Below are 26014 nucleotides of genomic sequence, written 5' to 3'. Positions count from 1 at the left end.
TCCAGTGCCACTGGTGTATGAAATAAAGAACTCCTGCAGCTAACTCGGTGTCTGCCCAAACAGCTGCCCAGTTTTGTGCTTGAAACCCAGGACCCTGGTGCTGTAGGCACCTGAGGGAATCTTCTGGTCTGCAGGTTGCTGAGACTGTTGGAAAAGCATAGTATCTGGGTGGGAATGCACAGTTCCTCATGGCAGAGTCTCTCACAGCTTCCCTTGGCCAGGGGAGGTAGTTCCCTGACCCCTTGAGCTTTCCAGGTGAGGTGATGCCCCACCCTGCTTCTGCTCACTCTCCATGGGCTGCAACCACTGTCTAACCAGTCCAAATGAGATGAGCTGGGCACCTCAGTTGGAAATGCAGAAATCACCGACCTTCTGCGTTGATATCACTGGAAGCTGCAGAACAGGGCTTTTCCTATTCTGCCATCTTTGTTGTTCAGGTAGATTATATTTATCTAAACAATCGAGTCTATGTATTCTAAATATTTAACAATTTAATTTTATATTTTCTATGATGCTTACTTGATATTCATCCATACAATAAAAACTTAAAATACTTCTCAAGCATTACTCCTTGACCACTTAAACATCCATAGTAAACCCAAAACTAGTCAATGAATCACAAACACGCAAGCAGTCACATAATTAAGCTTTTGTTAACTTTTTACCTTCTCCATTTTCATCAGGAAGCAATCAATAAAGTCCCGAGGGTTGTTCATGTCCATTGATTCTTGGTGTTCTTTTACTTTCTCCAAAATATAACTTTTCAAAAAAGCAATGTTTTTAAGTAATTTGTTATGGGCTCCCGGGAAATAATCAATGAAAGGAGGAAAATTATTGCATATCTAAGAGAAAACAACAATTTATTAAATTAAAAGCATTTAATAAAAGCTTACATACCATATACCAAGCTCTGGTTGTAATTTAAAGATATAAATATAAATAAAATATATTCTATATCTTGATGGAGAAATTTTTATTGTACATATGTAGTAATTTTCTGATTATAAAAGATTTGAGGAAGAAAATTCTGACCAGAGAATCAAAGATGATAATCATTTCCTAGACTCATATCTCCTTTTTATAGTATAAAAGCATCTTTATATTAATTCTCTTACTTTTTACAATTCTTCTCTACAATCTTGAAATATAAGATGGTGTCAATTACTACATTCACGTTTTGTAGATGACAGCATAGGTTAAAAGAATTTGGAAAATCTGATTGATAGTACAAAGCTAGTCCCTACTATATTGATTTCTATCAAGCAACCTCTGAAATGTAATTAGTATTTTAGAAGTTGGAGGGGTTCAAAGATGCTTCAAATTCCAACTGTGCACCAGAGCAGTTAAATGACTTCTCTAAAATCACACAGTTATTATCTAGGCAGAGTATAAAACATGCCAGTTCAGCACAGGGTAAAAGTGTGATGTCTGTTTATGGTTCATACACACAAAAAAAACCAATAATTTTGTCATTCCTAACCCAGCTATCTCATCAGCTAGAATCCCAACTGAGATATCAAACACCCCTGCCCTATTCAGTGTTTTTTGGCAGCTTCTATGGTTCCAAATATTCTCCCTCCTTGAAGGAGATAACATCTTTTAGATTAGGATATTTCTGCCACATAATATGACAAAGTGTGAATTGGAGGACAAGACTTCTGAGTAATGGAAGCCTCCAAAGTGCCTGGATGTCCATGGAGTGATATGAGCACGCTTTGGGGCTGTCACCAAAGTACTTTATAGAAAAAGGGCTTTGGAGTTTAGTGGAAAAAACACTGATCAGGGAGCTAATGGACTTAGAAGCCAGATCTATATTGGGACATTCATTTCTTGTGCATAAAATAAAGGGCTTTGCCATCTTTCCCAGATATTTACCCCATGGCTGTATGGGCAAGACTGTAGTATTCAAAAATGCACTTCAGGGTTTGGTCCATATAGGATTTTGAATTTGTCAGAAAAAAAGGGCATAAGTGGTTTCTCGGGAAGCAAAAATCTTGGCCTTACCTGGATCCAGGGGCTGCTCAAAATCTTGACGTTTTCATTCAATTTTTCCATCACTTTAAGAAATTGCTGATCTTTATAATCAAAACGTTTATGGAAAATAATGGAGCAGATCACATTGCAGGGAGCACAGCCCAGGATGAAAGTGGGATCACAGGGTGAGCCTAAAGAATTGGAAACAATTTTAAAATACTAGTAAACTGTAGTTATAAAACACTTTGTATTTGTTAACAGATAATAATAGTTTAGAAGTTTTAAGCAATGTTTTACCTACGAACTCCCTTAACAGCAAAAAAAAAAAAAAAAGAGTTCGGCATGCATAAAATCAACGCACCACTTTTACATTAATCCTGAAATAACCATTACAACCTAGCTGATTGAATAATGGTTGCTCAAATGCTAAATTTACATTCCTGGCCTATTTGTCTTTTACTTTGGAAAGAAAAAAAAGGAGAATTTTTTTAAAACCTAGTAATTCAAGTTTCAGAGGGAATCACATCAGTCTGCAAAGTCTGTAGACAACAAAGCACTGAGATAGAAAGCGTGAGAATGGTTGGGGATTTCAAAGCTTTTTATATTATAATGAATAGCTGAAAGAATCATGCGTTGAATCAGTAGAGAGGAACTAGAGAGACTATGGGTGAATTCATGTATTTGAGAAAATAAATGTAAGAAGCAGAATGTGTTTTATGAGAAGGAAAACAAATATAAATGAATAGTATGTCTAACATAGATTAGTTTGTCAAAAAAAATTAAACAAAAACTTTTTATTTGAAATGTAAATCCCAGGCAAGGCAAACAAGGAAAAGTAAATTAGATGGAGCACGGTGGCTCACGTCTGTAATCCCAGCACTTTGGGAGGCCGAGGCGGGTGGATCACCTGAGGTCAGGAGTTCAAGACCAGCCTGGGCAACATGGTGAAATCCCATCTCTGCTAAGGATGCAAAAATTAGTCGAGTGTGGTGGTGGGTGCCTGTAATCCCAGCTTCTTGGGAGGCTGAGGCAGGAGAATCTCTTGAATCCAGGAGGCAGAGGTTGCAGTGAGCTGAAATCGCACCAGTGCACTTCAGCCTGGCAAAAGAGCAAGACTCTGACTGAAAGAAAGAAAGAAAGAAAGAAAGAAAGAAAGAAAGAAAGAAAGAAAGAAAGAAAGAAAGAAAGAAAGAAAGGAAGGAAGGAAGGAAGGAAGGAAGGAAGGAAGGAAGGAAAGAAGAAAGGAAAGAAAGGAAAGAAAGGAAAGAAAGGAAAGAAAGAAAGAAAGAAAGAAAGAAAGAAAGAAAGAAAGAAAGAAAGAAAGAAAGAAAGAAAGAAAGAAAGAAAGAAAGAAAGAAAGAAAGAAAGAAAGAAAGAAAGAAAGAAAGAAAGAAAGAAAGAAAGAAAGAAAGAAAGAAAGAAAGAAAAGAAAGAAAGAAAGAAAGAGAAAGAAAGAAAGGGTAAATTAATAAAAGGAGTTTTTTGTTTCTTCTTTAGTTTTTTAAAAATGAATTTTCTTCTTTAGGAACTAAATGCCTATCATCTCTAATCATCCTTCATATTTAACTTATTTGAAATTTGACATTGATTACGCCAAGTCTATCATTTAATAGCTAAATAAATTAAATTATAGGAAAGATTTTCTTGTTTGGTGGAGGATCTCTGAAATAAAGTTGTAATCAAGTGATTGATAAACTTTTTTAATTTTTTTATTTTACTTTAATTTCTGGGATACATGTGCAGAATTGTGCAGATTTGTTACATAGGTATACATGTGCCATGGTGGTTTGCTGCATCTATGAACTTGTCATCTAGGTTTTAAGCCCCACATGCATTAGGTATTTGTCCAATGCTCTCCCTCCCCTTGTCCCCCAACCCTTCGACAGGCTCTGGTGTGTGATGTTTCCCTCCCTGTGTCCATGTGTTCTCATTGTTCAACTCCCACTTATGAGTGAGAACATGTGGTGTTTGGTTTTCTGTTCCCGTGTTAGTTTGATGAGGATGATGGTTTCCAGCTTCATCCATGTCCCTGCAAAAGACATGAACTCATTAGTTTTTATGGCTCCATAGTATTGTGTGTATGTCCGTAGTGTGTATGTCCCACATTTTCTTTATCCAGTCTGTCATTGATGGGCATTTGGGTTGGTTCCAAGTCTTTGCTACTGTAAATAGTGCTGCAATAAACATACATGTGCATGTATCTTTATAGTAAAATGGTTTATAATCCTTTGGGTATATACCCAGTAATGGGATTGCTAGATCAAATGGAATTTCTGGTTCTAGATCATTGAGGAATCAACACACTGTCTTCCACAATGGTTGAAATAATTTACACTCCCACTAACAGTGTAAAAGTGTTCCTATTTGTTCACATTCTCACCAGCATCTCTTGTTTCCTGACTTATTAATGATCACCATTCTAATTGGCATAAGATGGTATCTCATTGCGGTTTTGATTTGCATTCTCTAATGACCGGTGATGATGAACTGTTTTTCATGTTTGTTGGCTGCATAAATCTCTTCTTTTGAGAAGTGTCTGCTCACTCACTTTTTGATGGAGTTGTTTGTAGGAGATCAGTCAGAGTGGTGGGAGAAAGTATAGGGAAAGGAACAGCTCTTCTGAAAGGTGAAAAGGCTCTGCATAGCTTCAGGTGAGAATAGATGAAGGCAGCTGTTCTCTGACCCTGAGGCAGAGGGCAAGAATATGCATAAGGGAGGGAAGGGGAAGTCATCATGAATAGGCTTGTTTACTTATATTGACCAGGAGCTGACCTTTGATCATCCCTGCTTGATGTTCCCTGAAAGGGGAACAATAAATATTAATTACCTACAGATTATGTGGGCTCCAGGTTTTCAGCATTGTGCCTGCACTGAATAAAAGCATGCAGCTCCAGCTTCTCGAGGCTACACTCTGGCCACTTAAGCCAGACAGCCCCCTAGCTGCTCTTACACTGCATACCTGTATATGAGTATTCGTTTCATCCATTGGCCAGGGTCTGCAGGACAGACCCAGTAGTTTTTGTTGTTGTTGTTGTTGTTGTTGTTGTTGTTGTTGTTTTGTAAATTTGTTTAAGTTCCTTGTGGATTCTGGATATTAGACCTTAGTCAGATGGATAGATGGCAAAAATTTTCTTCCATTCTGTAGGTTGCCTGTTCACTCTTATGATAGCTTCATTTGCAGAAGCTCTTTAGTATACTTAGGTCCCATTTGTCAATTTTGGCTTTTGTTGCCATTGCTTTTGGTGTTTTAATCATGAAGTCTTTGCCCATGCCTATGTCCTGAATGGTATTGCCTAGGTTTTCTTCTAGGGTTTTTATCGCTTTAGGTTTTACATTTAAGTCTTCAATTCATCTTGAGTTAATTTTTGTATAAGATGTAAGGAAGGGGGGAGGCTCCAAGATGACCAAATATGAACAGCTCCAGTCTGCAGCTCCCAGCGTGAGTGATGCAGAAGATGGGTGATTTCTACATTTCCAACTCAGGAACTGGGTTAATCCCACAGGGGTTTGTCAGACAGTGGGTGCAGCCCACAGAGCAGGGCAGGGCATCACCTCACCTGGGAAGTGCAAGAGGTGGGGGAATTTCCTTTCCTAGCCAAAGGAAGCCATGAAAGATTGCACCTGGAAAATTGGGACACTGCCACCCTAATACTGCGCTTTTCCAATGGCTTTAGCAAATGACACACCAGGAGATTGCATCCCACACCTGGCTCAGACAGTCCCACACCCACAGAGCCCCACTCACTGCTAGTACTGCAGTCTGAGATCAAACTGTGAAGCGGCACTGACACTGGGGAGGGGCAGCTGCCATTGTTGAGGCTTGACTAGGTAAACAAAGTGGCTGGGAAGCTTGAACTGGGTAGAGCTCACCACAGCTCAAGGAGGCCTGCCTGCATCTGTAGGCTCCACCTCTAGGGGTAAGGCATAGCTGAAAAAAAGGCAGCAGAACCTTCTGCAGACTTAAAAATCCCTGTCTGACAGCTTTGAAGAGAGTAGTGGTTCTCCCAGCATGGAGTTTGAGATCTGAGAATGGACAGACTGCCTCCTCAAGTGGGTCCCTGACCCTGAGTAGCCTAACTGGGAGACACTTCCCAGTTGGGGGCGACTGACACCTCATATGGCTGGGTGCCCCTATGAGACAAAGATTCCAGAGGAAGGATCAGGCAGCAACATTTACCATTCTGCAGCCTCTAATGGTGATACCCAGGCAAACAGGGTCAGGAATGGACCTCTAGCAAACCCCAATAGACCTGTAGCTGAGGGTCCTGACTGTTAGAAGGAAAACTAACAAACAGAAAGGACATCCACACCAAAACCCCATCTGTACATCACCATCATCAAAGACCAAAGGTAGATAAAACCACAAAGATGGGGAGAAACCAGAGCAGAAAAGCTGAAAATTCTAAAAATCAGAGTGCCTCTTCTCCTCCAAAGGAATGCAGTTCCTCGCCAGCAACAGAACAAAGCTGGATGGAGAATGACTTTGGCAAGTGAAGAGAAGAAGGATTCAGATGATCAGTAATAACAAATTTCTCCGAGCTAAAGCAGGATGTTCAAACGCATTGCAAAGAAGCTAAAAACCTTGAAAAAAGATTAGATGAATGGCTAACTAGAATAAACAGTGTAGAGAAATCCTTAAATGACCTGATAGAGCTGAAAATTATGGCACAAGAATTACGTGACACATGTACAAGCTTCCGTAGCTGATTTGATCAAGTGGAAAAAAGGGTATCAGTAATTGAACATCAAATGAATGAAATGAAGTGAGAAGAGAAGTTTAGAGAAAAAAGAGTAAAAAGAAATGAACAAAGCCTCCATGACATATGGGACTATGTGAAAAGACCAAATCTACATCTGATTGCTGTACCTAAAAGTGACAGGGAGAACAGAACCAAGTTGGAAAACACTCTTCAGGATATTATCCAGGAGAATTTCCTCAACCTAGCGAGGCAGGCCAACATTCAAATTCAGGAAATACAGAGAATGCCACAAAGATACTCCTCGAGAACAGCAATTCCAAGACACATAATTGTCAGATTCACCAAGTTGAAATGAAGGGAAAAATGTTAAGGGCAGCCAGAGAGAAAAGACAGGTTAGCCACAAAGGGAAGCCCATCAGACTAACAGCAGATCTCCTGGCAGAAACCCTACAAGCCAGACGAGAGTGGAGGCCAATATTCAACATTCTTAAAGAAAAGAATTTTCAACCCAGAATTTCATATCCAGCCAAACTAAGCTTCATAAGTGAAGGAGAAATAAAATCCTTTACAGAAAAACAAATGCTGAAAGATTTTCTCACAACCAGGCCTGCCTTACAAGAGATCCTGAAGGAAGCACTAAACATGGAAAGGAACAACCGGTACCAGCCACTGCAAAAACATGACAAATTGTAAAGACCATTCATGCTAGGAAGAAACTGCATCAATTATTGAGGAAAATAACCAGCTAACATCATAATGACAGGATCAAATTCACACATAACAATGTCAACCTTAAATGTAAATGGACTAAATGCCCCAATTAAAAGACACAGACTGGCACATTGGATAAAAAGTCAAGACCCATCAGTGTGCTGTATTTAGGAGACCCATCTCACATGCAAAGACACACATATGCTCAAAATAAAGGGATGCAGGAAGATCTACCAACAAATGGAAAAAAAAAAAAAAAAAAAAAAGCAGGGGTTGCAATCCTAGTCTCTCATATAAAACAGACTTTAAACCATCAAAGATCAAAAGAGACAAAGAAGGCCATTACAAAATAGTAAAAGGATCAATTCAACAAGTAGAGCTAACTATCCTAAATATATATGCATCCAATACAGGAGCACCCAGATTCATAAAGCAAGTCCTTAGAGACTTACAAAGAGACTTAGACTCCCATACAATAATAATGGGAGACTTTAACACCCCACTGTCAACATTAAACAGATCAATGAGACAGAAAGTTAACAAGAATATCCAGGAATTGAACTCAACTCTGCACCAAGCAGACCTAATAGACATCTACAGAACTCTCCACCCCAAATCAACAGAATATACATTCTTCTCAGCACCACATCACACTTATTCCAAAATTGACAACATAGTTCGAAGTAAACCACTCATCAGCAAATGTAAAAGAAGAGAAATCACAACAAACTGTCTCTCAGACCACAGTGCAATCAAACTAGAACTCAGGATTAAGAAACTCACTCAAAACTGCTCAACTACATGGAAACTGAACAACCTGCTCCTGAATGACTACTGGGTACAAAACAAAATGAAGGCAGAAATAAAGATGTTCTTTGAAACCAATGAGAACAAAGATATAACATACCAGAATCTCTGGGACACATTTAAAGCAGTATGTAGAGGAAAATTTCGAGCATTAAATGCCCACAAGAGAAAGCAGAGAAGATCTAAAATTGACACCCTAACATCACAATTAAAAGAACTAGAGAAGCAACAGCAAACACATTCAAAAGCTAGCAGAAGGCAAGAAATAACTAAGATCAGAGCAGAACTGAAGGAGATAGAAAGACAAAAAACCCTTCAAAAAATCACTGAATCCAGGAGCCAGTGTTCTGAAAAGATCAACAAAATTGATAGACTGTCAACAAGATTAATAAAGAAGAAAAGAGAGAAGAATCAAATAGATGCAATAAAAAATGATAAAGGGGATATCACCACCAATCCCACAGAAATACAAACTACCATCAGAGAAAACAATAAACACCTCTACGCAAAAAAAACTAAAAAATCTAGAAGAAATAGACAAATTCCTGGACACATACACCCTCCCAAGACTAAATCAAGAAGAAATTGAATCCCTGAATAGACCAATAACAGCTTCTGAAATTGAGGCAATAATTAATAGCATACCAACCAAAACAAGTCCAGGACCAGACGGATTCACAGCTGAATTCTACCAGAGGCACAAAGAGGAGCTGGAACCATTCTTTCCAAAACTATTCCAATCAATAGAAAAAGGAAGAATCCTCCCTAACTCATTTTATGAGGCCAATGTCATCCTGATACCAAAGCCTGGCAGAGACACAACAAAAAAAGAGAATTTTAGACCAATATCCCTGATGAACCTCAATGCAAAAATCCTCAAAAAAATACAGACAAATCTAATCCAGCAGCACATCCAAAAGTTTATCCACCACAATCAAGTTGACTTCATCCCTGGGAAGCAAGGCTGGTTCAACATATGCAAATCAATAAAGGCAATCCATCATATAAACAGAACCAAAGACAAAAACCACATGATTATCTCAAAAGATGCAGAAAAGGCCTTTGACAAAATTCAACAGCATTTCATGCTAAAAACTCTCAATAAACTAGGTATTGATGGGACATATCTCAAAATAATAAGAACTATTTATGACAAATCCACAGCCAATATCATACTGAATGGGCAAAAACTGGAAGCATTCCATTCAAAAACTGGCACAAGACAGGGATGCCCTCTCTCACCACTCCTATTCAACATAGTGTTGGAACTTCTGGCCAGGGCAATAAGGCAGGAGAAAGAAATAAAGGATATTCAGTTAGAAACAGAGAAAGTCAAATTGTCCCTGTTTGCAGATGACATGATTGTATATTTAGAAACCACATCGTCTCAGCCCAAAATCTCCTTAAGCTGATAAGCAACTTCAGCAAAGTCTCAGGATACAAAATCAATGTGCAAAAATCACAAACATTCCTATACATCAATAACAGACAAACAGAGAGCCAAATCATGAGTGAATTCCCATGCACAATTGCTTCAAAGAAAATAAAATACCTAGGAATCCAACTAACAAGGAATGGGAAGGACCTCTTCAAGGAGAACTGCAAACCACCACTCAGCAAAACAAAAGAGGACACAAACAAATGGAAGAACATTCCATGCTCATGGATAGGAAGAATCAATATTGTAAAAATGGTCACACTTCCCAAGGTAATTTACAGATTCAATGCCATCCCCATCAAGCTATCAATGACTTTCTTTACAGAATTGGAAAAAAATACTTTAAAGTTCATATGGAACAAAAAAAAGAGCCTGCATTGCCAGGACAATACTAAGCCAAAAGAACAAAGCTGGAGGAATCACGATATCTGACTTCAAGCTATACTACAAAGCTGCAGTAACCAAAACAGCATGGTACTGGTACCAAAACAGAGATATAGACCAATGGAACTGAATAGAGCTCTCGGAAATAATACCACACATCTACAACCATCTGATCTTTAACAAACCTGACAAAAACAAGAAATGGGGAAAGGATTCCCTATTTAATAAATGGTGCTAGGAAAACTGGCCAGCCATATGGCAAAAGCTGAAACTGGATTCCTTCCTTACACCTTATACAAACATTAATTCAAGATGAATTAAAGACTTAAATGTTAGACCTAAAACCTTAAAAACCCTAGAAGAAAACCTAGGCAATACCATTCAGGACATAGGCATGGGCAAGGACTTCATGACTAAAACACCGAAAGCAATGGCAACAAAAGCCAAAATTGACAAATGGGATCTAAGTAAACTAAAAAGCTTCTGCACAGCAAAAGAAACTACCATCAGAGTGAACAGGCAACCTACAGAATGGGAGAAAATTTTTACAATCTACCCATCTGACAAAGGGCTTTTATCCAGAATACACAAAGAACTTAAACAAATTTACAAGAAAAAATCAAACAACTCCATCAAAAAGTGGGCAAAGGATATGAACAGACACTTCTCAAAAGAAGACATTTATAGACATTTATGCAGCCAACAGACACATGAAAAATGCTCACCATCACTGGTCATCAGAGAAATGAAAATCAAAACCACAATGCCACAAATACTACAAAACCAGAAATACTATCTCACACCAGTTAGAATGGCGATCACTAAAAAGTCAGGAAACAACAGGTGATGAAGAGGATGTGGAGAAATAGGAACACTTTTACACAGTTGGTGCGACTTTAAACTAGTTCAACCATTGTGGAAGACAGTGTGGCAATTCCTCAAGGATGTAGAACTAGAAATACCATTTGACCCAGCCATCCCATTACTGGATATATACCCAAAGGATTATAAATCATGCTGCTATAAAGACACATACACATGTATGTTTATTGTGGCACTATTCACAATAGCAAAAACTTGGAACCAACCCAAATGTCCATCAATGATAGATGGGATTAAGAAAATGTGGCACATATACACCATGGAATACTATGCAACCATAAAAAAGGATGAGTTCATGTCCTTTGTAGGGACATGGATGAAGCTGGAATCCATCATTCTGAGCAAACTATTGCAAGGACAGAAAACCAAACACTACATGTTCTCACTCGTAGGTGGGAACAGAATGGTCAAAACACTTGGACACAGTGTACGGAACATCACACACCAGGGCCTGTTGTGGGGTGTGGGGGTGGGGAGGGATGGCATTACGAGATATACCTAATGTAAATGACGAGTTGATGGGTGCCGCACACCAACATGGCACATGTATACATATGTAACAAACCTGCATATTATGCACGTGTACCATAGAACTTAAAGTATAATTAAAAAAAAAAAAAGAAGAAGAAGATGTAAGGAAGGGATCCAGTTTCTGTTTTCTGCATATGGCTAGCCAGTTTTTCCAACACCATTTATTAAATAGGGAATCTTTTCCCCATTGCTTGTTTTTGTCAGGTTTGTTGAAGATCAGATGGTTGTAGATGTGTGACTTTATTTCTGAGGCCTCTGTTCTGTTCCATTGGTCTATATATCTGTTTTGGTATCAGTACCATGCTATTTTGGTTACTGTAGCCTTGTAGTATATTTTGAAGTCAGGTAGTGTGATACCTCCAGCTTTGTTCATTTTGCTTAGGATTGTCTTGGCTTTACAAGCTCTTTTTTGGTTCTGCATGAAATTTAAAGTAGTTTTTTCTAGTTCTGTGAAGAAAGTCAATGGCAGTTTGATGGGAATAGCATTAAATCTATAAACTACTTTTGGCAGTATGGCCATTTTCACGATATTTATTCTTACTATTCATGAGCATGGAATGTTTTTCCATTTGATTGTATCATCTCTTAATTCCCTGAGCAGTGGTTTGTAGTTCTCCTTGAAGAGGTCTTTCACATACCTTTTAAGTTGTATTTCAGGGCATTTTATTCTCTTTGTAGCAATTGTGAATGGGAGTTCGCTCATGATTTGGCTCTCTGCTTATCTATTATTGGTGTATAGGAATGCTTGTGATTTTTGCACATAGAATTTGTTTCCTGAGACTTTGCTAAAGTTGCTTATCAGCTTAAACAGTTTTGGAGCTGAAACAATGGGGTTTTCTAAATATACAATCATGTCGTCTATAAACAGAGACAATTTGACTTCCTCTCATCCTATTTCAATACCGTTTATTTCTTTCTCTTACCTGATTGCCCTGGCCAGAACTTCTAATACTATGTTGAATAGGAGTGGTGAGAGAGGGCATCTTTGTCTTGCTCTGGTTTTCAAAAGGAATTCTTCCAGATTTTGCCCATTCGATATGATATTGGCTATGAGTTTGTTATGCATAGCTCTTATTATTTTGAAATATTAAACTTTATACTTAAACAGCTTCCAAATTCACACCCATAAGCCCTAAATAGTGACTTTAATCAAAAGTACTCTGAATGAATAGCAAGGCATTGAACAGCTGGAAGTCTGTTGAGTGTGTGTGTATCATTCACAGATAAATCTGATTTTCAGTCTTTCATTTCATATGGAAAACAGAATTTAAAAACAAGGTAATTTGGTATCCAAGCTGATAAACCGATTCATTGTAAAGCTTCATAGGTGAGCAGAGTTGGCAGTGGAAAATAATAATTACCATAAGTTTCGAAGCCAAAATTTCATAAATATGGTTAGAAAAAGATAACCAAAACTGAAATGGAGCCAAATTGTACTTAAGGAATACAGATTACAGAGTTATTACTAATAGTTAAAATCTAGGTAAATAAATCATTTTATAAATTGACATTTGTGTATGTCACAGAATTATGCTACAGCATATGTTTACTCAAAATACATAAATCAATAGAGTAACAAGAAGTGACACTATTTTTTAAATAATGCTGTGTTTACAGAGAAATAAAAATTGATGAGAACTGCAATAAGATATGCCTAAGCAATACAAACTGTAGAATGTCATTACTGGCCAGAACGGCAAGCAGGGGCCTAAAAGAAACCCCAGACAAGTCAGTGAGGCTGACCATATAAACACAGTCCAATTAAATAAAAGCATGTGCCGTTTGGTTCATGCTCCCTAGGGGTGTGATAGGGTCATTCCCACCATGTCCACTTGCCAAGTATTCTCTGGTGACTTGTTGTGGAATAGGTAATGGGAAAAACACTGCTCTTTAACTCTTTCAAAAAATGAACTCAAACCTATATTCATGATTTCTTATTTGAAAACAAAGAAGCAAAGTTCAGGAAAACATAGGATTAAATGAACCTTTTATACCCACACTGTATGCACAATCATGCCTGTACACACACAGCACAAATATGTGCAAATTCCCTTGGCTCTCAGCCTCAAACCCCGCTTCACATGAGCTAACAACCAGGACTCATAATAAAAGATCTGGCCACCCCTGAAATGTTTCCAAGAATGTCAGTAGAGGGGAGAGCAGTCCAGTAAGGTCAGTGATACAGTGATACAGGTTCACCCACCCTTGGTTTTTCTCAACTCCTCCACAAGGCAGCGGGCTTCCTCTTGAACACGATCCTCAATGCTCCTCTTCCCCATCCCAAAATTCCGCAGTGTCATGAGGGAAAAACGCCGGATCTCCTTCCATCTCTTTCCATTGCTGAAAACGATTCCTAACAGGAAGACAAACAGAAACTAGTAGGGAGATCCCAGACAAGAAAGAGGAAGCTGACACTGGGCAGACATGTGGATGGGCCAAGCTCTGCATGAAAAGCTCTGCTAGTCTGTTTTCCATCCTCCCCATCCCCATGACCTATGCTGAAATAGGCACATGCACACCTACCAAATCCTCTGTTAGCTCTGTCAGCCAATGGAAAATGTCCTCTTCCAGAAAACTCCTCTCCAAGATCAATCAGGGCTTCCTTCACTGCTTCGTATCCATGCAGCACCACCATGCGTTCCAGGCCAAAATACAGAGTGAACACAGGGCCATAGACTTTTGAGAGCTAGAAAAGGAGATACAAGTAACAGCAAATGAAGTCACTATTTCATCCATTTACTAAGCCTGACTTAGATTCATATTTTCATTGTATTTGTAAGCTTTTATTCAGTCATACAGGCTCAAATATTTCTGAATTATACATATAAACATGATGATTATTATTATACTTGCCACTCAGATGGCCTATGATGTGCAAGGCAATGGTCAGACAATTGCTACACAGATTACAATTAATCTTCACATCAACATATTCAGCAGGTCTATTCGCTCTACTTTAAACAAACAAACTGAGCTAAGAGAATGATAAATTCATTTGCAGTGTCCCACAGCTAATATACAGAAGACCCAAATTTGAAACTCCACTTACCCAAACACTCATGCTTGAGAAATTTATCAGCAGCACTCTCATGTCTACCTTAGCACAAATATCCCTTCAAAAACTAATAATTTCCTGGTCTAATAGCCTTTTATGATTAGCATGCATCATAACATTTACAGTAAAATCACCTCTCTATGGACTCCACCTAGCACTCCCAAAAGCCCACGTAGAGGTCCCCATTGCTGGATCAATAGTCCCCACAGCAGTACTCCTAAAATTAGGTGGCTATGGGATTATACGAATCACCTTAATCCTTAACCCCCTAACAGAGTTTATAGCTTATTCCTCCCTCATATTATCCCTATGAGGAATAATCATAACAAGCTCTATTTGTCTGTGCCAAACTGATCTAAAATTACTCATTACTTACTCCTCCATAAGCCACATGGCGCTTATTATCATGGCTATTCTCATTCAAACCACCTGAAGTTTTACAGGCACAACTGCCCTAATAATTGCCCAAGGACTAACCTCATCTGTACTATTCTGTCTTGCAAACTCAAACTACAAACAAATACACAGCCAAACCATACTAATAACATGGGGCCTTCAAACACTTCTCCCCCTGATAGCCACATGATGACTCCTAACTAGCCTTGCCAACCTTGCCCTGCCCCCTACCATCACTCTAGTAGTAGTCTTCATAACTATACCTCATTCTCTTGGTCTAATCATACCAGCATGCTTACAAGGTTTACTATACTATACGAATCGCAGCCCTTTACTTTCTGTATGTGCTAATTATTACACAATGAGGGGTATTCACATATCATATGAACACTGTTAAACCATCTTTCACATGAGAAAAAAACCCTAATAATTATACATCTTCTACCACTATTCCTACTATTACTAAACCCTAAGGTCATTTTGGGGTTTATATATTGTAGCTATAGTTTAATTAAAACATTAATTTGTGGATCCAATAATGGAAGTCTATAACGTCCTATCTACTACTTATCTGCTTTTGCTGGTCCTGAACCCACAGCTATGTCCTTTGCAACAGGCATAAATTATTTCTTCAGAAAAGTTCAATTTTCATGGCTATTCTGAATAAAATACATGGCTAATATAGTAGAGGACCTACATAATAAAATCTCTAATAACAAACACATCCCTTACCATTTACCTTCAGCCAAAAATTATAGCAAATGACTATGAAATAAAGAAGGAACACAACATTTCAAACTATCAACACTTTGTTATTTTGAATCTAACATGCAAAGACCTAAATCTTTCTCTACTCACAAAATACATGATTGCATTCCACTATTTCTGACCCTGACAGACTCAGTTACACTGAGGTTTCACCTCTGCAGTGATGGAGAAAAGGCAACAAAAGCCTTTCAAAGTATTTTACTTTACAATGATCTCTTGTAACAATGTACCTCTAGGGATATATTTTATTCAAAATCTACAGGTGAATTTACTTACCTTTTGCAAGCCACTGAAGGAGCATACTTACGTTGGTTAAGGATTTGCTGACGTCCTTAATATCTATCTGTAGGATATTTCCAATCACTGGGAGAGGAGTGGGGCCAGGAGGGAGTTTTCCTCTCCCAGATCTCTGTCTCCAGAGTGAAAGGAGAAGCAAACAGGAGAGACAGAGCACAAGGACCACAAGAGAATCCATTGAAGCCTTCTCTTCTTGTTAAGACAACCACGAGCTTGTGCTCCAAGCCTTTTATAACACTCCATGCTAATTCACTGTGTGCCTTTTTGACGTATAAAGTGACCAATCACCTCGGTCCACCATATGCTCCTTCTGAAAGGACTTTGACCCACTGATAAAGATAAAAATAAAATGTCCTTTGGTCTTGTTCTCCTTCATTCCAGTGCCCACTTTGGAGCCTAGGTATTGGTAATTTTAAAAATAAATAAATAAATAAGTTAACCCAAGTGGTTCCAATGCACCATCATAATTGAAAGCACTGAAGTAAATAATCTGATGCAAAAACAATTACTCAAAATTCTGAATTCTTAGATTAATAACCAGTTGGGAATTTATGATTTTGAAGGAAATTGATGTATTCTATGCCTTGTATATTTTGAAAGTATGTCAATGCTATATCAAAGATTAGGAGACTTTGTCCTTTATAATGAAATCATCTATTTAATATAGCCTACTAAAAATACAGCAGCCTAAACATGAAATAGCTAACATAACTCATATATCTTAAATAACCAAACATATATCAAGTAAATTAGCTTAGCAGATATAAATACCCTTACCATTAAACCCCCTGAAAAAACACATGAAGCCAGGAATTGTTATTTTTTATTTTTCAAATGGGAAAAGGGAGACCCTGGGAGAACAGGACACCTGTTGGTGCCACACAGCTCATAGCTGGCAGAACTATGTTTTAGCAAAACAAAACAAACTTCCAAACGTTAGTCATTCTGAATATATACCACATTGATTCTGTTTATAAAACAGGATTCACATTAAATAGAACCCCTTATTTATCTAAGCAAAACAGCCCCAGGGATGCTCATGAGAAAAAATAAGAGTTCTCCCTTCTCCATCACTGCAGAGGTGAAACCTCAGTGTAACTGAGGGAACCGCTGATCTCGGAGAATTTGGTGCTAAGGGCTTGAGAAACTAAGGCTTCTTGACCTCCCGGTCACCTCCAGACATGGCTGCTTTCTATTGTTTTTGGTCTCTCATTTTCAAAAATAATGTAAAAAAGCAAAGCAAGCCTAGAAAATTATGGACAGAACAACAGCTGTGAATCTAATAGAGGGTGGGAGGTAGGGAAATCACTAAATGGACTCATAGCACAAAACCACTGACCTTAATGGGAACTGACATTTTGAGTTGAGGGCCTAAATACAACTAGAAAGATACACTTTACTAGATCACTAATGACAATACTTATGCAAAGCCATTTTCTTTGAAGATCTCATCATATTTGTTCTAAATTCCCTAGTGAGGTTATTTCTAGTTGTCTTATTAAGAAAACTTAAGTTGGCCGGGCGCGGTGGCTCAAGCCTGTAATCCCAGCACTTTGGGAGGCCGAGACGGGCGGATCATGAGGTCAGGAGATCGAGACCATCCTGGCTAACACGGTGAAACCCGTCTTTACTAAAAAATACAAAAAAAAACTAGCCGGGGAGGTGGCGGGCGCCTGTAGTCCCAGCTACTCCGGAGGCTGAGGCAGGAGAATGGCGTGAACCCGGGAGGCGGAGCTTGCAGTGAGCTGAGATCTGGCCACTGTACTCCAGCCTGGGCGACAGAGCGAGACTCCGTCTCAAAAAAAAAAAAAAAAAAGAAAACTTAAGTTATGTTAAGACACAATTGCACAATGTTTTACTGGTCATTTTTAACAGGGATTCTAAAAATTTACAGAGAACTCGCACACCTCATGTCCCTTGGGAATCTCTCAATTACCTTTGCTTACAATAAAATTGACCCATTTCAGGAATGAGGAGGCTGAGCCTTGAAGATTCAGTACCGTAGCCAAGAACATGGTGTCTGCTGCTGCTAGAGCTGAGACAAGAACCCATAAGCCCTGCATCTTGAAGGTTACATTTCAAGCAAAACATTCAGTTCAATTGAGTCCACAGATATTTACTGATTATGTACTAAGGTTCAGTATTTTGTGATTCAGTCTAGTAAATGATTTTCAAAATAAACATTAATTTCATTAATAATTACAGCCCAAATTGACTAGATTGGGGGTCAGAAGAGTTTGGTTTTATAACCTTTAGTACTTGGGTAAGTCAAAGGCCTTGGAGAAACCTTTATACAGAGTAAAGAAAAGCAACAACTTGGTCCCTGACTCACGTAACTCTGAACCCTAACAGAAATATACTACCTTATTTTAGGTAAAATAATGTCAGTTGCTCTCTTTAGAATAATCATTTCATTCCTTGAGAGCTAGGTGTCCCAGCTCTGCTCCTCCTCTCTTCTGCTGAGCTGAGGCTTCTCCTTAGACCTTTCAGTTTATAGAATGAAAGAATTATAGATAATTTGAAGACATAAGGGATCTCTGAGATCAACTATTCTAAACAGGGTTTGTTTTGTTTTTTAGAAATGAGCAATTTTTGACTCAGTGAGACAGTATCACAATGCCTCAGTATAAGACTTAGAATCCCAGTTTTTCAATTCCCAGTTCAGTGACATGTCATATCCCATCTCATAGAATTCACATCTCAGTCCAAATGATCAGGGGAGTATCAATATTAAGCCCTCCACAGTCACTGAGTAATACAAACTTCAGCTTGACAAGAATGGTGGGTTAGAGTAGGCTTTAGAAAAATGTATTTCTTAACAGCAGTTTGGGGTTTCCAGCAACACTAAGTGGAAAGTATATAATTACCAATGCCTCTTTCCCTGCACCCATACACAGCCTCTCTCACAATTAAGAACTCTCATGGGTTACAATCAATGAACCAACATTGACACATCATCATCAACCAAAGCTCATAGGTTATGTGGGGTTCATTCTTTGTGTTGTACATTCTATTGTATTTGACTAATGCATAATGACATTTATCCACCATTGTAATATCATATAAAACAGCTTTACTGACCTTAAAAACCTCTGTGCTCTACCGGTTCACCCTCTCTTCCTTGTGAGCCCTAGCAACAAATAATCTTTACAGTGTCGGCATAGTTTTGCCTTTTCCAGAATGTCATGTGTTTGGAATCATACAGTAGGTAGCCTTTTAAGATTTAACTTACTAATATGTATAAAGTTTCTCCATATCTTTTCAAGTCTTGATAGTTCATTTTTTTTTAACACTAAATAACATTCATTGTACAGGCTTACCACGTTGTTTATTCATTTATCTATTGAAGAACATCTTGTTGATTTCTAATTTTTGACAATGATGAATAAAACTGCTATAAATATCCATGTGCACATTTTTGTGTGGAAATATATTTTCAATTCATTTGGCAAATGCCAAGGAGCACAACTACTAGATAACATAGTAAACATACTTAGGTTTATTAGACACTGCCCAACTGTCTCCTGAAGTGTCGGTACCATTTCTCATTTCCAATGAGAACTATGACTAATAGTTCTCATCGCTGCACATCCTTGTCAGCATTTGGTTCTTTCAGTGTTTTGAATTTTAGCCATTGTATAAGTGTGTAATAGTGTCTCATTGGGGTTTTAATTTGCAGGTCCCTAATGACATTTAATGATGAGAACTTTTCATATATTTATTTGTCACCTGTATGTCTTCTTGGATGAGGTATCTGTTCAGCTCAGTTGCCCATTTTTTTAATCAAGGTGTCTGAATTCTAATCGTTGAGTTTTAAAAAATTTTAGATAGCTGTCATTTATCAGATAATATCTTTTGAAAATATTTGTCCCAATCTGTGTCTTGTCATCTCATCCCCTTGATAGTGTCTTTTGTGGAGCAGAAATTTTAAATTTTAATAAAGGCCAGCTTAGTTATTCTTTATTTCATGGATTGTACCTTCACTGTAGTATTTTAAAAACCATTGCCAGATCAAGGTAATTTATTTTCTCCTACCTTATGTTATCAGAGTTTCATAGTTTTGCATTTTATATTTAGAAGTTAACTTTCATTAAAGATGTAAGGTTTATTTCCAGATTCATTTTTCTGTATGTGAATCTCCAGTTACTCCATTAGTCTTTGTGGAAAAGACTATTTTTTCCCATTGACTTGCCTTTGCTTTTTTTCAAAGATCACTTGGCTGTATTTCTGATTATCTATTTTAGGCTCTTTACTCATTTGCATTAATCTATCTGGCTATTTTTTCACCAATGGCACACTCTATTGATTACTGTAGCTTCAAAATAAGTCTTGAAGTTGAATTGGGTAAGGTTAATCATTTGACTTTGTTCTCCTTAACATTGGCTGTTCTGGGTTTTTTGGCCTCTCCATATAAACTTTACAATCAGACTGCTGATATCTAAAGATAAAAAATAATAAAAATAGAGGCCCCCCAATTCCAAGATGGCTGAATAGGAGCTCCAGTCTATGGCTCCCAGGGTGATCGACGGAGAAGATGGGTGATTTCTGCGTTTCCAACTGAGGTACTTGGTTCATCTCATTGGGACTGGTTGGACAGTGGGTGCAGCCCATGTAGGGCAAGCCAAAACAGGGTAGGGCATCACCTCACCTAGGAAGAACAAGGGGTTGGGGGATTTCCCTTTTCTAGCCGAGGGAAGCCATGAGAGACTGTACCGGGAAAATTGGGGCAATGCCGCCCAAATACTGCACTTCTCCAATGGTGTTAGCAAAGGGCACATCAGGAAATTATATCCTGTGCCTCGTTCAGCAGGTCCCACGCCTATGGAGCCTTGCTCACTGCTAGCACAGCAGCCTGAGATCAGACTGCAAGGTGGAAGCCTGGCTGGGGGAGGGGCATCCGCCATTGCTGAGGCTTCAGTAAGTAAACAAAGCAGCCAGGAAGCTCGAACTGGGTGGAGCCCACCACAGCTCGATGAGGCCGGCCTGCCTCTGTAGACTCCACCTCTGGGGGCAGGGCATTGCTAAACAAACGGCAGCAGAATCTTTTGCAGACTTAAATGTCCCTGTCTGACAGTTTGAAGACAGCAATGATTTTCCCAGCACAGTGTTTGAGCTCTGAAAACAGACAGACTGCCTCCTCAAGTGAGTCTCTGAATCCCATGTGGCCTAACTGGGAGACACCTCCCAGTAGGGGCTGATTGACACCTCATACAGCCAGGTGCCCCTCTGAGACAAAGCTTCCAGAGGAAGGATCAGGCAGCAATATTTGCTGTTCTGCAAAATTTGCTGTTCTGCAGCCTCCACTGGTGATAACCAGGCAAACGGGTTCTGGAGTGGACCTCCAGCAAACTCCAACAGACCTGCAGCTGAGGGACCTGACTGTTAGAAGGAAAACTAACAAACAGAAAGAAATAGCATCAATATCAACAAAAAGGACATACACATCAAAACCCCACCTGTAGGTCACCATCATCAAAGACCAAAGGTAGATAAAACCACAAAGATGGGGAGAAACCAGAGCAGAAAAGTTGAAAATTCTAAAAACCAGATCACGTCTTCTCCAAAGGATCATAGCTCCTTATCGGCAATGGAAAAAAGCTGGATGGAGAATGACTTAGATGAGTTGACAGAAGTACGCTTCAGAAGGTCGATAATGACAAACTTCTTTGAGCTAAAGGAGGATGTTTGAACTCATGGTAAGGAAGCTAAGAACCTTGAAAAAAGAATAGAAAAATGGCTAACTAGAATAAACAATGTTGAGAACACCTTAAATGACCTGATAGAGCTGAAAACCATGGCACAAGAACTACATGATGCATGCACAAGCTTCAGAAGCTGATTCAATCAAGTGGAAGAAAGGGTATCAGTGATTGAAGATCAAATTAATGAAATGAAGCAAGAAGAGAAGATTAGAGAAAAAAGAGTAAAAAGAAATAAACAAAGCCTCCAGGAAATATGGGACTATGTGAAAACACCAAATCTACCTTTCATTGGTATACCTGAAAGTGACAGGGAGAAAGGAACCAAACTGGAAAACACTCCTCAGGATATTATCCAGGAGAACGTCCCAACCTAGCAAGGCAAGCCAACATTCAAATTCTGGAAATACAGAGAACACCACAAAAATACTCCTCGAGAAGACCAACCCCAAGACAAACGATTGTCAGATTCACCAAGGTTGAAATTAAGGAAAAAATGTTAAGGGCAGTCAGAGAGAAAGGATGGGTTATGCACAAAGGGAAGCCCATCAGACTAACAGCAGATCTCTCAGCAGAAACTCCACAAACCAGAAGAGAGTGGGGGCCAATATTCGACATTCTTAAAGAAAGAATGTTCAACCCAGAATTTCATATCCAGCCAAACTAAGCTTCATATGGGAAGGAGAAATAAAATCCTTTACAGCCAAGCAAAGGTTGAGAGATTTTCTCACCACCAGGCCTGCCTTACAAGAGATCCTGAAGAAAGCACTAAACATGGAAAGGAACAACCAGTAACAGCCACTGCAAAAACATGCCAAATTGTAAAGACCATCAATGCGAGGAAGAAACTGCATCAATTAACGGGCAAAATAACCATCTAACATCGTAATGGCAGGAACAAATTCACACATAACAATATTTTTATTATTATTATACTTTAAGTTCTAGGGTACATGTGCATAACGTGCAGGTTTGTTACATACGTATACTTGTGCCATGTTGGTGTACTGCACCCATCAACTCATCAGCACCCATCAACTCGTCATTTAAATCAGGTATAACTCCCAATGCAATTCCTCCCCCCTCCCCCCTCCCCATGATAGGGCCCGGTGTGTGATGTTCCCCTTCCCGAGTCCAAGTGATCTCATTGTTCAGCTCCCACCTATGAGTGAGAACATGCGGTGTTTGGTTTTCTGTTCTTGTGATAGTTTGCTAAGAATGATGGTTTCCAGCTGCATCCATGTCCCTACAAAGGACACAAACTCATCCTTTTTTATGGCTGCATAGTATTCCATGGTGTATATGTGCCACATTTTCTTAATCCAGTCTGTCACTGATGGACATTTGGGTTGATTCCAAGTCTTTGCTATTGTGAATAGTGCTGCAATAAACATACGTGTGCATGTGTCTTTATAGCAGCATGATTTATAATCCTTTGGGTATATACCCAGTAATGGGATGGCTGGGTCATATGGTACATCTAGTTCTAGATCCTTGAGGAATCACCATACTGTTTTTCATAATGGTTGAACTAGTTTACAGTCCCACCAACAGTGTAAAAGTGTTCCTATTTCTCCACATCCTCTCCAGCACCTGTTGTTTCCTGACTTTTTAATGATCGCCATTCTAACTGGTGTGAGATGGTATCTCATTGTGGTTTTGATTTGCATTTCTCGGATGACCAGTGATGATGAGCATTTTTTCATGTGTCTGTTGGCTGTGTGAATGTCTTCTTTTGAGAAATGTCTGTTCATATCCTTTGCCCACTTTTTGATGGGGTTGTTTGTTTTTTTCTTCTAAATTTGCTTGAGTTCTTTGTAGGTTCTGGATATTAACCCTTTGTCTGATGAGTAGATTGCAAACATTTTCTCCCATTCTGTAGGTTGCCTGTTCACTCTGATGGTAGTTTCTTTTGCTGTGCAGAAGCTCTTTAGTTTAATTAGATCCCATTTGTCAATTTTGGCTTTTGCTGCCGTTGCTTTTGGTGTTTTAGACATGAAGTCTTTGCCCATGCCTATGTCCTGAATGGTACTACCTAGGTTTTCCTCTAGGGTTTTTATGGTATTAGGTCTAACATTTAAGTCTCTAATACATCTTGAATTAATTTTCATATAAGGAGTAAGAAAAGGATCCAGTTTCAGCTTTCAACTTATGGCTAGCCAATTTTCCCAGCACCATTTATTAAATAGGGAATCCTTTCCCCATTTCTTGTTTCTCTAAGGTTTGTCAAAGATCAGATGGCTGTAGATGTGTGGTATTATTTCTGAGGGCTCTGTTCTGTTCCATTGGTCTATATCTCTGTTTTGGTACCAGTACCATGCTGTTTTGGTTACTGTAGCCTTGTAGTATAGTTTGAAGTCAGGTAGCGTGATGCCTCCAGCTTTGTTCTTTTGACTTAGGATTGTCTTGGAGATGCGGGCTACTTTTTGGTTCCATATGAACTTTAAAGCAGTTTTTTCCAATTCTGTGAAGAAACTCATTGGTAGCTTGATGGGGATGGCATTGAATCTATAAATAACCTTGGGCAGTATGGCCATTTTCACGATATTGATTCTTCGTATCCATGAGCATGGTATGTTCTTCCATTTGTTTGTGTCCTCTTTGATTTCACTGAGCAGTGGTTTGTAGTTCTCCTTGAAGAGGTCGTTTACATCCCTTGTAAGTTGGATTCCTAGGTATTTTATTGTCTTTGAAGCAATTGTGAATGGAAGTTCATTCATGATTTGGCTCTCTGTTTGTCTGTTACTGGTGTATAAGAATGCTTGTGATTTTTGCACATTAATTTTGTATCCTGAGACTTTGCTGAAGTTGCTTATCAGCTTAAGGAGATTTTGGGCTGAGACAATGGGGTTTTCTAAATATACAATCATATCATCTGCAAAGAGGGACAATTTGACTTCTTCTTTTCCTAACTGAATACCCTTGATATCTTTCTCTTGCCTGATTACCCTAGCCAGAACTTCCAACACTATGTTGAATAGGAGTGGTGAGAGAGGGCATCCCTGTCTTGTGCCAGTTTTCAAAGGGAATTTTTCCAGCTTTTGCCCATTCGGTATGATATTGGCTGTGGGTTTGTCATAAATAGCTCTTATTATTTTGAGGTACGTTCCATCAATACCGAATTTATTGAGCGTTTTTAGCATGAAGGGCTGTTGAATTTTGTCAAAAGCCTTTTCTGCATCTATTGAGATAATCATGTGGTTCTTGTCTTTGGTTCTGTTTATATGCTGGATTATGTTTATTGATTTGTGAATGTTGAACCAGCCTTGCATCCCAGGGATGAAGCCCACTTGATCATGGTGGATAAGCTTTTTGATGTGTTGCTGAATCTGGTTTGCCAGTATTTTATTGAGGATTTTTGCATCAATGTTAATCAGGAATATTGGTCTAAAATTCTCTTTTTTTTGTTGTGTCTCTGCCAGGCTTTGGTATCAGGATGATGTTGGCCTCATAAAATGAGTTAGGGAGGATTCTTCCTTTTTCTATTGATTGGAATAGTTTCAGAAGGAATGGTATCAACTCCTCCTTGTACCTCTGGTAGAATTCAGCTATGAATCTGTCTGGTCCTGGACTTTTTTTCGTTGATAGGCGATTAATTATTGCCTCAATTTCAGAGCCTGCTATTGGTCTATTCAGGGATTCAACTTCTTCCTGGTTTAGTCTTGGAAGTGTGTAAGTGTCCAGGAAATTGTCCATGTCTTCTAGATTTTCCAGTTTATTTGCGTAGTGGTGTTTATACTATTCTCTGATGGTGGTTTGTATTTCTGTGGGGTCGGTGGTGATATCCCCTTTATCATTTTTTATTGTGTCTATTTGATTCTTCTCTCTTTTCTTCTTTATTAGTCTTGCTAGCAGTCTATCAATTTTGTTGATCTTTTCAAAAAACCAACTCCTGGATTCATTGATTTTTTGGAGGGTTTTTTGTGTCTCTATCTCCTTCAGTTCTGCTCTTATCTTAGTTATTTCTTGCCTTCTGCTAGCTTTCGAATGTGTTTGCTCTTGCTTCTCTAGTTCTTTCAATTGTGATGTTAGAGTGTCAATTTTAGATCTTTCCTGCTTTCTCTTGTGGGCATTTAGTGCTATAAATTTCCCTCTACACACTGCTTTAAATGTGTCCCAGAGATTCTGGTATGTTGCATCTTTGTTCTCATTGGTTTCAAACAACATCTTTATTTCTGCCTTCATTTCGTTATGTACCCAGTAGTCATTCAGGAGCAGGTTGTTCAGTTTCCATGTAGTTGAGCGCTTTTGATTGAGTTTCTTAGTCCTGAGTTCTAGTTTCATTGCACTGTGGTCTGAGAGACAGTTTGTTATAATTTCTGTTCTTTTACATTTGCTGATGAGTGGTTTACTTCCAATTATGTGGTCAATT

At 38.7% G+C, this 26014-nt stretch overlaps 1 protein-coding gene across 7 annotated transcripts in view; it reads right to left on the bottom strand.

Annotated features, from left to right (window-relative positions):
• Positions 1 to 16324, bottom strand: part of CYP2C18 (cytochrome P450 family 2 subfamily C member 18) — a 56166-nt gene extending 39842 nt beyond the window's left edge. For 2 of the 7 annotated variants that reach the window (XM_077944880.1, XM_077944878.1), the window contains exons 1-5: positions 15954 to 16324; positions 13951 to 14113; positions 13631 to 13780; positions 2005 to 2165; positions 666 to 842 (exon numbers count right to left, since the gene is read on the bottom strand). In XM_077944880.1, the coding sequence (XP_077801006.1) occupies positions 666 to 842; positions 2005 to 2165; positions 13631 to 13780; positions 13951 to 14113; positions 15954 to 16121 (819 nt within the window). In that variant the 5' untranslated portion in view covers positions 16122 to 16324. 7 annotated transcript variants of the gene reach the window in all.
• Between the last annotated feature and the right edge of the window lie 9690 nt (positions 16325 to 26014).

The sequence above is a fragment of the Macaca mulatta genome, chromosome 9, assembly GCF_049350105.2.
Source record: "Macaca mulatta isolate MMU2019108-1 chromosome 9, T2T-MMU8v2.0, whole genome shotgun sequence".
NCBI classification, from domain to species: Eukaryota; Metazoa; Chordata; class Mammalia; order Primates; family Cercopithecidae; genus Macaca; species Macaca mulatta.
Note: the sequence above shows the minus strand (reverse complement) of the source record. Positions and strands in the feature narration are given on the sequence as shown.